A 12,289-nucleotide genomic window follows, 5' to 3' on the forward strand; every position below is an offset into this window, starting at 1 on the left:
ATGCATTAGAACAAACCACCCCTCTACCAGAACAGTCCAGGGGCCTCGCATCACCTCACAGCTTTTTGTTCCTTGTGGCATCTCCCTAAGGTCCAAAAACCAAAAGGGAAGAGGACACAGGTACATCAAGAGAAGTCCAGACCTCTGAAGCTCTGCTTCTTCAGATGGAGAAGGTCGCTTAAGGTGCCACACGTGTGGCACCACAGATCACTGTGCTTACTGAGCTGCTTTGGAGCACAATGCAAAGAGAAATTGTAACAAGCATTAATCCAATAGAGAGCTTCTGGAGGGATTTACTTCAGACAGCAGTATGGAAGAGTCCAGCCATTTCAGATTTCACTGAATCAAACACCTTCCGTTATTTCCTTCCAGGTCTTTGCTCTTATTTGCATTAAAGACTAAAATAAAATAAAGCTGTTCTACCTTTGATTCTGTCTCTATACTTTAGAAAGATTAGGCACTTGGGTGTGCTTATTACAAGAGGAGGCCAATAGACAAAAATCACAGCCACACTGCAAGTTTCTCCTCATTATTAGGCCTTCCTACATGCTCTTTTCCCTGTCCAGACTTCCAAAACATGCAGGTGGCTTGGTTTTCTGGCAATATGAGGCAAAGCCAACTGGAAGTCTGGACAGGTTGGTTAGAATTGATCTTTTTCCCAGGTTCACTGTGGCCTTCCTCTGCTACTCAAAGGCCATGTCATTCTTTGAAATCAAAGAGAGAATTTCAGCCTTCATAACAATTCTGCCTGAAGCAGGTTTCTTTTAAAGGGCATATCCAAACAGGAGTGTCAGCAAATATAGATAGATAGATAGATAGATAGATAGATAGATAGATAGATAGATAGATAGATAGATAGATGTATCTACACACACAGGAACACTCAACTGCACACACAGAGGAACAGTTTATTTAGGTAACAGTTCTTCAGAAAAGTACTGGTTGATATAAAGTCAAATTCAACTTGTAACCCAAAGGCAAAAGGCAGACACCAAACAGAGATGTATAAACAAAAGCACAGCTTGCAGGACAGATGAAATAACACTCCTACTCTCCATGCATCAATAGAGCTCAACTTGAGTATCATGACTAATTTGGGGCAACAAGCTAAGCAGAACAGAGCTTGCATATGGACTCCAGAGGAGAACAAGAGCAGCTGAAAAGTCTAAATAATAACAGTTAAGGGCAGAGAGATTTGATGTTATTTAGCCTGTTTGAAAAAAGGGAGGGGAACTGAGGAACGTACCCATCTATAAATCAGTTGTAAAGGATGGCTGCACTGAAACTGGGAACACTGACCATGGGTATGATGCATAAAACCAGCAGCCAAAGCAACTCCACTAAACCAACACCAATTGCTTAACTATGGCTTTAATCCTTCCCTTGTGAATTGCTTCCAAAGCAACTTAGTGCCCCCTTCACCCCCAGGTTAGGTGTTTCAGCACTTAACACCAAGGACTGATACTCCATCTCAATGACTGCAGTTGGCTGGGCATGCTGTGGAGCTTCCAGCACTGGAGAGGGTTTGTCTAACCAGTTCTAAAAGCCACCCATCAGGAACAGCACAAGCACAGCTGCATTTGCCTGACGAGAAGGAAGAGAAGATAATTTTTCCAAGAAGGTTTAGGCAGCTGTACAGAACTGGAGGAAAAGGCTAAATGACAAGTTAGTAATTGCTATTTTAGAGCTAATGCTTTTGTTACACAAGGAAAATTATATTACATTACATTAATGTTACATTACAGAGCTGCCTCTTGTACCCACAGCAAGAATTTTCTTGACGGATACAATGAGGATAAACTTGTACAATGCAAAAAATTTTCTTTATGTTTCTACGTTGAACCCTCAAAGATTTAAATACTTTGTATTCACAAAGAATCTAAACTCCATTGTTGTGCACGATGCTTCATGCACTACAGCTTGGTTTAAATCACAAGATTTAAGTTCTCAGCTTTCAAAATAAGGTCTTTAGGCAGAAAATAGTTTCTAGGAGGCAATGAAGGCATTCATGGCCCACTGCAAAATAAGCCACTCGCTTCCATCAGTAGAATCCAAGATGAGTGGCAGTATCATTTTTCATTAATTTGGTGAAAACTAGGTTGACTTCCTGGAAACAGGCAGGATTGGATAACTTTCTCTCTCTCTCTGTATATATATATACACATACCCTATATTATCATTTGTTTTCCTACAAACTTGTTTATTGTAATTACTCCCTAACTATACAATAGTAATGGTTTGTCAAATATGAGTTACCAATTGAAAAAGGCAACAGGTTCATCCATTACCCCATATACTGTGAGCAAAGACTCAGTACAATTTGTTGTTTCTGACACTTAAAAAAACAAACAACAATATTTCATGCCATTATAAAACTGATAGAACAATATATTGTAGGTCTGCCAAGAAGAGCTCGGTTAATTCCTCTCACGTGTCCCAAGACACTCGTCACAGCCAACAAACCAGACACTGAGCAACCCTTCTATAAACTGGTAGCCCTGCTTCTAATATAATAACATTACATCTCCCAGTACACTTCCAGTCAGCCCCAGGAGGGGTGGCTGCACATCCACACTGCCAACCTAACTTACCAGTCTGCCTAGTTGGAGCCAAGCAGCTGGCACTAGCTATTGCCACCACAATACCATTGAGCTACAGAACATCAAAACCACCCTGAAATCCATGTGGGGAGATTTGGATCCCATCTTCTGCACACTATGAATCATAGAATCGTTAGGGTTGGAAAGGACCTTAAGATCATCTAGTTCCAACACTCCTGCTGTGGGCAGGGACACCTTATGCTAAATCATATCACCCAAGGCCTCGTCCAACCTGGCCCTGAACACTGCCAGGGATGGAGCATTCACAACCTCCCTGGGCAACCCATTCCAGTGCCTCACCACCCTAACAGGAAAGAATTTCCTTCTTATATCCAACCTAAACTTCCCCTGTTTAAGTTTTAACCCGTTACCCCTTGAATCACCCACTTAATGCTCAATCTCTGATCTGAGCACTTTTAAACTCTGTTTTTAGCATTCTGTGCTAAAGAATCTACATGATGGACAGGCACAGAAAACAAAAAAGCAAACCAAGTCTGTGTAATTGAGGGTTTTTAACAAACTATTAATAGAGTCTTCTCTAGGAGACACAAGCAAGAGACAGGCTTTCCTCTCTCCTTCCTTATCCTCCTGATGCACTCAGGGAAAAGAGTTACATTTTGATGAACTCAATCCTGCAAGTGCAGTAACTGCTTCCTTTCGCAAGGGTAACATCCAAGCTCCCCTCTTACACAGGCACTGCAAAGGAAGAATCAGATCAGCAGCCATCTGTTTAGAAAGCATGCCATGAATGAAACAGACACAGAAAAAATACTATACCACACTCAATGAGATACATTGTGTGGCAAGACATTTGGGTCAGCAGCAGCACTTCCAAGATTCAAGCTTTAAACACCACGTGGTTTGCACTACTGTTCTATTTTTCTGTACCTGGTTAACATCACAGACACACATAACCAGCCTACCTGAGACAGTGCTGTGCAAGAGCTTCATTTACCAACTCTACGCAAATCTCTACACAACCAAACCAAAAGCTTGCTTCAGTGTACTGCCAACAAGACTCCCACCAGCTGCCTCACTCAGCCCCCTGTACCTGCACAGGGTACCAGCTCCCCATGCCACAGGGCTGCACAGCCAGCTCTAGGCCAAGAACCACAAAGACCACTGACAGCTTATGCACCCCACTGCAAGCTCTGAACATGGTTATTTTCACTTTGATTGGATGAAGGAAACATTCATGTAATGGTGGTGAGGCACAGGTTGCCCAGAGAAGCTGCGGCTGCCCCATCCCTGGCAGCGTTCAAGGCCAGGCTGGACAGGGCTTGGAGCAAACTGGTCTAGTGGAAGGCATCCCTGACCACAGCAGGGGGTCAGAACTAGATGAACTTTGAGGTTGTTTCAACCCAAACCAGTCTGGGATTCTACTCTAGGAAGAAGAGTGGGATCTTCCCTTGGTACAGGCTGAATTACAGCTCAATTCAGGCACCACATAGGACTGTCAATAAAACAGCTTCCTTCCTCCTCCCAAACTCTCCCTACTTCCCTTCTTTTGCTGAAGCTACTCCAAGCACTACTACAAGTAGTGCTGAAAACCATACTGAATGGAAGAGTTTTTAACCAGGAATCTCCCCATACTGGAACAGGAGAGCAAAGGGGATTTTTATCTTGCAGAAGAATCCAACTTGCATTTTAAAAAAAAAAAAAAAAATAAAAAAAGACAGAAGTAAACCAAAAAATTGAGCTCATGAAAAAAACATATCCAGGCCTTTGAAAAATCATGTTAAAAGAAGAACTGAGAGCTGTTTATGATATGGTCATGAAGCACTGGCTAATTCACTATGATTACTTCCAATATCTATATAGACAGATATATATAAATATGCAGCAGCTTAAGAGACTGAGGAGTACCCTGGCCAAATTTAATACATCACAAATTAAACCCCCCAATGTTTTGACTTGTCTCTTCCCACCCCCATTCCTACTGAAGAAAAGTTAAAAATCTCAGAATCATCTTTGCCCAAGAATTCCAGGAGCAGCTCCGGTGAGATAACGGAGCTGTCTGACACCTAAAGAACCAATTTAAGTGTTACAACAACAAAACTGTTCTTCACAGCAAACTCCAACTGAAAAAGAGTCAAAAAATATGAAGCTGGGACATTTAACACACTTTCAAAGTATGGAAGTTAATTTGACTGAGAACAGGATTAGACTGGACTTTTTCTAATCTAAAAGCCTACTAGATTAGAAAAAAAAATACTTAAATCATGCAAAACCTCAGAGAAATACAAGATTAATAATTCAATTACATGCACAAAATTCAGACAGTTTATTCAACTTACTCAAAAGCACAACACATCTGTGTGTTTCACATACCATATATTCCTTCCCACTCTGAATCTTTAAATGGCAAAGAAAGAAAATAAGCAAGTTACTGTAATGTGCCAATGTTTCAAAAGGCCAAAGTTTCCTAGTTAACCAGAAGTGATTTTAGTTCCGCTTTGATCACTAAAGAAGCACCAGAATAAACCTTATTCAAGCTTTCTTAATGAGAACGGTTTCTCTATTCATTCCCTATCCTGTGTCCATGTAACACCAAGTATTTCACATCAGATCAAACTGAAAAACCTTTCTTGATTTAAAAATTTAAAATGTTGGACTAAGGTTAAGGCTTTTGCCATGTTGAAGATGGCTAAACATACTTCGAATTTGACACTGCTACATCTTTACAATAAAGTCCTATCTTTGTTCCAATGCCAGCAATCCTCTCAGATTTGTCCCCAAGAAAAACCCTCTTATTTTTTATTTAAGAACACCAATACAGACCTAGAAACATGTGTGTTACATTCCACCAGCACAATTTGAAAGCTGCAGCCATCAAATTGACAAACATGACCCTTCTGTTTTCCGCAGCCTTCAACTTCTACAGTTGGAAGCAGAACCCAGATAATCCTTCACAGGTTACATTTCTAACGGACTAGATGCCTACATCCATTTAAATCACAAGTTACTCATCAGACCTAAGAAAAGAAACACTACACCCATATGAATCTTATTGATCACAAAGTACATGATCAAAGTGTCACTGACACTTGTCAAGGAGTCTCTTGATGCACAGTGAAAGCAAGCTGTTCATCTTCTGAACTGTTTTTAGTCCACAGCTCACTCCCTGTATTGCTGGATTACAGGTCTACCTTGTCACATTCAAGCCCCCTAATGCTGGGGAAACTAATCTATTTTAACCAAACAATCTCTTGCTGTTACTGAATAATGAATGGGTTTGGTCACATCACGTACAAAAAAACAGAAGTAGGTTTGGTCAACAGCTTGGCAAGAGAGTAAATATAGATACACATACACACAGGGGAAAGCATTCAGTTTTACAACTGCCGAATCTCACTCTGTCCTTTCAGTGTACCCCAAAGCAGGCAGGTTTTATCTGGACCCATTCATATTTTGACCTGTGTTCTGTATTTCTACTAAGCAGGTGATTGCTTCCACTTTTTGCCTTCCCCAGTTCCAGAATACTCAACCTCTTTCCCTCCCATTTCATCCCACCAGCTTTCCAAAGCACAGTAAAATGCTCTTATGCCTGAATTAAGTACTGAAATCCAACAGGGATTAACAAAAATTTACTAAAACTAGATTTCTCTTTTACCATTTACACTTGATTTAATCCCCTGAAGTCTCAAATACACCAATCTATGTGAGGGTCTCTGGTCACCTTTAATCCTGTATTTCAACAGGAAAGAAGGATGTGCGTAACTCTGCTCCCCGTCTGAACACAACAATGGACTACTCACCTCTGTTTCATTAAGCAAACCCACAGCTGAACATGGTTCCTCTCCAAACTAGCCTGATTCTCCTCACAAGCCTCTTTATAAACCACAGTAGGACTCCCGAAGTACTCCCTGCTAACAAAACTCCTCCCTGTGTAAATACTCAACAGTAATGCCAAGTGCTCCAACACTAGAAGAAGTGTTTCTTCTCACTTTCTTCTGCATCTGTTTCTTGATGCTTCACTGCCAAAGTCCTGCAACACTCAGATTGAGAAGGAGCACACAGGACACAGGCACCTGAGCTATTTCCTCAGGTTAAAAAAAAAAAAAAGGCAGTTCAGTAGCATTCTGTCATTTCCCAGAAAAATCAGCAAACTCATGCTGGAACACTACAAACTGGGTATGGTACCTGCTTCATATGGAATTCTGTGGTTTGGGTGCAGAAAGACCAAACAGGCATAAGGGATTTTTATTTGGCCACCTTTCTCTATCCTCTTTAAGAAACAACTTGTACTCCAGACAGAGGACTGCATTACAGAAGCAAGGAATTTTCCCTTCCTGTTGGTTATAAAAGATAGGAACAGAAAATGAAACAGCTTTCACCTGTCAAGCTTCCCAAGTCTTCAGAGGCAAGTTTGCCCTTTTAAGAACAGATGTTGAAAGACCTAAGGAGGAACCTGCCAAGAATAGCAAGAGCTCTGAATGCTACAACCATCCATTCACTGCAGTAAAGAGCTTTCCTGTCATCAAGTGAGACCAGAGGAGGCCACAGAGATGCTGCAAGGGCTGGAGCAGCTCTGATTTGGAGATAGGCTGAGAGTTGGGCTGGTTCAGGCTGGAGAAGAGAAAGCTCCTTAAGGGGAGACCTTAGAGCAGCTCCCAGTGCCTAAAGGCCTGACAAGAAACCTTTAGAGAGGCTTTTGACAATGGCCTGTAAGGACAAGACAATGGGGAATGGCTTTAACCTGCCAGAGAGGAGACTGAGATGAGCTCTTAGGCAAAAGTTCTTCCCTGTGAGGGTGCTGAGGTGCTGGCACAGGGTGCCCAGAGAAGCTGTGGATGCCCCATCCCTGGCAGTGTTCAAAGCCAGGTTGGACAGGCCTTGGAGCAGCCTGCACTAATGGAAGCTGTCCATGCCCGTGGCAAGGGGCTGGAACTGGATGAGCCTTAAGGTCCCTTCCAACCCAAAACATTTTGTGATTCTGTGATCCTCCAACAGTCAACTACTGTCCCTAAGAAGAGGATTTAATATGCAACTTTACTGAGGAGCCACAGAAGAATCAAGATTCTTCAGAGATGGTTTATTATTTTAAGATATTAACAGCACCCTAATTAACAGGAGAATTGAATGTGTGTAGTGCAGAACATTTATGCCCTGTCAGAACACTAAGAATCTGTTTAATTAAATCTCCCAACAGTATGGTTCTCTTTCCAAAGGTCATTTTACCTTTAAATCCCTTCTTTGCTACATGGAGTCAAACTAAAGGAAGATATTAAAACGACCTGGTTTGCTTAGGATAGCTTCCCAAAGAACAGGATTCAATTGTTTTAATTCATCCTCAATTTCTGAAGACAAAACCAACTCCTATTTCTGATGCTCACAGAACAGTGAAGCCTCTCAGTCTTCAGAAAGTAAAACTATTTTTTCTTGTGAAATAATACAATCACTGACAGTTGTTTAAAGATGACTGTTCATTAACAAAGTGCCTGTGCTTTGCCTAAACACATTACGGAAGGAAATATCATTGTCCAAACTACAGCTAACCAGCCAGGCTTTCAGTGGACCTAGTAAATGTAGGGAATATGCAACCCCTGTTTGTGGGCACACATGTATGTACGTAGGTGTGTACTTGCTGTTGTGTTAGAGGGGGCAAGGCACAACCCTCTTGCTAGATATTCTACTTAAGGCCATCACCCTCAGCATCCAAACCCACAAAATATTGTAAGCCCTCTTGGAAACAGAATAAACAAGCTAAACTGCAAAAAAATATCCAGCACTCTTCTGATGGGTAAATGTAATGTATAGAAACATTTTTAAGCTATTCAACTAACCTCTGGCCTCCACACTTGCATACGCAGGCCTAAGCAACTATCAAGACAGCTACAGAAAAACAAAAACTCACACAAATCTGAAAGCCTGCAATGGCTGAAAACCACTTCTGCATAAGTAATCTGAAGAACAACATCCCACCTGGCTGCAGTTGGTAGAGCTTACCTTCCAGAATTAATAAACAGAAGACCATGTGAGAGCTGAGCATTAAAGGATTCATGGAGAATGAGCAAAACTAGTTTTGCAAGTCATACTCATTAAGATCCTCATGACACAGCCACGAACCCAGTATGTGAGAAACCATGAGAAATCTGAGACACTAAAAGCAAGACTGATTTTGCTCTAGGTTGTTGGAATCAAGCCTCCCACAGGAGAGGGGATCATCACAACGAAGGCCAAGCTCCCCTGGAAACCACATCAGACAAGGCAGTAGCCGAAATACTTGTTTGAGCAATAGCTCTGCCATCTACTTTTGCAACCTATCCCTAATACTAGGAACTAAAATGTGACTAAAATAACTGGAGAAATCTTGTGCAAAACAATACAAAGCTCCAACATGAGGCCACTACGTTACCACGATGGAAACCCAGAAGCCCACTTAAGACTGGAAACAGTATTTTCAGTCAAACCTGCCAGAGAAACACAGAGAAGATACAACACCCCCCAAAACCACTTTTTCTTTTGCAATTACTTTCAGATTATGACTTTTCTTAATAAATTACCAGATTCTCAGTGTCTTCTTTAGCTAAGCCTCTTGGTATTTTTAGTGTTCAAATTCCCAGTGGGAAAGACAAGTACTGCTTAACTCTTAAGACTTTCTCAAGACTGTTTTCAATCTTTCAGTCTCACACATTCATTAAGAGGCATTCATTTTGTCCAGTCTTTTTAGAGAGGAAGATGGAACCCCCAAATAAAAGCAACTTCTTTGTGTTTATTTGCTCTTCTTTCCAGATTCCTTCTGTTCTGCCCACTTTCTATATCCCTACTCCAAGCACTCGGGGAATAAAAGCATGGAAACCCCAGACTGAAAACAGATCATTTAATTCTGGGGACAAGGGGCCATCTACTGCTTCATGTCTACAGAAAACATTCTCACAGGCATCACAGGCAGCAATTTGTTAAACACCATGAAATCATTTTGAACACTGCAACCCCTCAATGTAAGCATGTCTAGAGACTGCCCTTGTAACACTAACTACCAGACATCTCCACTGACCATTTATCAAGCTAACCATAGGTTTCAGGACACATCAGTCATCAGGTGCATGAGTCAAACTGATTTTCATTTTTAAAAATACTTAAAAAGGATCATAGCATAGCATCATTTAGATTGGAAAAGACCTTTAAGATCATCAAGTCCAACTGTTAACTGAGCACAAATTATCAGGATCAAATTATTCACACTCTTTTAGTGTCTGGAGCATACCAGATATTGTCTCTATTCCCTGCAAAGCAAAGTTTGGTCCCCCATGAGTTACATCAAGTTAGAATCATTTTAAGGAACGACCTTTCACTAGGGCTCCTGCATCATTCTGCTGACAAAAGCTATGCTATGTTCTAAGTTGCAGAGGTTTTTCAAATTCAAAATACAAAGAGAGACAATCCCACAGCCCCTTGCATCCTCCTTCCTCAGGATGAAACTCTCCTTTAAGACTGTATGTAGCTTTACACTAAACACCTGCAAATAAACACTATTTCATTTAGCTCTCGTGTGCTCAAAGCTTAAATCTGAAAACTCCAGTTTCAGCACATTACTATTTGTCTGAGTATGTACCCATCATGATTAAACAGGATTTGTTTCAAAACAGGGTTCTCACATCTTTTTGTCCTTGGAATTTTGAAACTAACAAATAATTTTCAAATTCATCATGGATACCCAAGTCACAAACCTTAGCAAGACTTGAATTAGTCAGGCTTTCACTACAGAACTAATATTTATCTGGTTCATCTAGTTAGTTCTCAAACATGAATATTAAGTATGTATTTTCCAGTCACATCCCAGAACTCCAGGATGGAAAAATATTTTTGTGAAAGTTAAACCAAAGAAACAAATATTTCACCTGCAAATTTCTGGAGCAATGAATCAATAATTACATACTGACCAAAGCAGTAGAGAAAAAAAAAGTAATTTTTGCAAGTCTAATTCCTTCCATTCTCTCCCCTTTAATCTTCTCTCTGGTAACATGTGCAATCTTATCTGGTAAATGAAATACCATTTAATTAAAATTAAGTTTTCTAACTTTATATGTACAGGAAGAGTAGACCAAGCAACCCTCAACACCTGTAAGAACTGAGCTTGTTTTCCGTGGTCAGGGAAAATGTCCAGACTTGTGCATATGCCACTAGGGTCAAAATGTACACATTGCAGATCTGTGTCCAAGTTGTGTTCAGGAAGAAACTACACAAAGAAAGTACCTGCTGCCTCCAGTAAAGCTTCTAGTCTTGCTTGTGTTTCTGGATCTACAGTTCTCAAGTCCGCCCCTTCTGCAGCGCTTGATAAGAATAACTCCGATGTGGTTTTAAGTACTGGGTTATCAAGATCTTCTTGGTCCAAAATAAAGGATTCAACCTGTTTGCCAAGATTAAAAAAAAAAAAAAAGAAAAAAAATTACCATTTGGAAGTTTCATGCTAAATCTAAAATAGTAGACAAAACATAGAAATACTTGAACTGTACTATCAGAATCACAGTTTAACTGCACAGGTCATAAGACACCACTGTAAAAACCATATGGTCAATTCACTGAAAAGATAGTTGAAAACACAAAGGAAATAACTCTTCATGAAATACAATTTATTGTAAATATTACAATTAACAAGATCTTAGACCACAGCAATAGCAACTCAGATTAAATATTCAATAAGTGTAATGCATGTTTGGACAGTTAAACGACCAAAACAAGACTGCTACAGAGGCTGTAGCATCTTTGTCACCAGAAGTCTACCTACCTTGTTACTCAAAAAAGCCATCAGAGATGACTTCTGTATAGCTGAACCTATCTGAGAGCCAGAGGGGGACTGAATAGTTTACCCAGATACCCTTTAGTTCTATTTTTAAAGTAATTACAACTAATGCAGAACAAGGAGTTTGTTTTGAGTAGAAATACCAGAGTTGACTGAAATGCCAGCCCAAAACATCTGTTCCCAAGCTAGCACTCAGCATTATCGCAATCATTGTTTTCTAGACAAGAACAGATATGTAGAACAATTAACAAGCAGGTACTCCAACTAAGCAGCAATAATGCTGTCCCATCAGTGGCCCACATGATCGCCAAATACACGCTCATGGAATTACACAACATCACACTCTGTAGTTCTATGACAACTTGCCAGAGTAAACAAGGAGGATACCTGACTCATTCTCTAATGAGAGCACAGCTACATTTCAGAATTTGTCTCAAGTTCAGACATCCTTTCCTGCGTTTTCAGTAGTATTTCAAGATAAAGCCACTATTTCATAATTAGATACCTGTTCAACACACAGTGCCCTAAATAAGCCACAGAAACAAGATATGCTCTGTACACAGCCACAGCTATCCCTTTCCACTTTATGCCCCAGCCTCATCTTCCTCTCTCCGTTCTCCCCTACTACTTCCACCACCTTTTTCACACCAGCATTAAACTCTCATCATATTCAGCCCTACCACACAACACCCCAAAACACCTCAAGAAAGGGACAGTTTATACTTTAAGTGTAAAAAACCCAACAAATCAAATCAGGCCATCTGCAAATTCATTGGGGGAAAATGGTAACAAGAGGCTGGAGAGCTACACAGAGCATTGACATGCAAGAGCAACTTAGGGTCATTTCTTCCCCTTTTCGCCATGTAATTGTTCCTCAGTGTCTTCCCCGTGTCCAAGCCAATTCCTCTGTGCCCGGTGAGATGCAGTGCCGCCATAGGAATAC

At 40.7% G+C, this 12,289-nt stretch overlaps 1 protein-coding gene across 1 annotated transcript in view; it reads right to left on the reverse strand.

The window, feature by feature from the left end:
* The window catches only part of ANKHD1 (ankyrin repeat and KH domain containing 1), a gene marked incomplete at its 5' end in the record, with an annotated part of 103,537 nt that overhangs the window by 77,880 nt on the left and 13,368 nt on the right, over positions 1–12,289 (reverse strand). Inside the window, one exon of the mRNA XM_057409773.1 lies at positions 10,800–10,953. Coding sequence (XP_057265756.1) covers positions 10,800–10,953 — 154 coding nt within the window. The remainder of the gene's footprint in view (positions 1–10,799; positions 10,954–12,289) is intronic.

This window comes from Pezoporus wallicus, unplaced genomic scaffold (assembly GCF_028554395.1).
Source record: "Pezoporus wallicus isolate ANWC-B61680 ecotype Strahan unplaced genomic scaffold, APGP_CSIRO_Pwel_v1 contig_4309, whole genome shotgun sequence".
NCBI classification, from domain to species: domain Eukaryota; kingdom Metazoa; phylum Chordata; class Aves; order Psittaciformes; family Psittacidae; genus Pezoporus; species Pezoporus wallicus.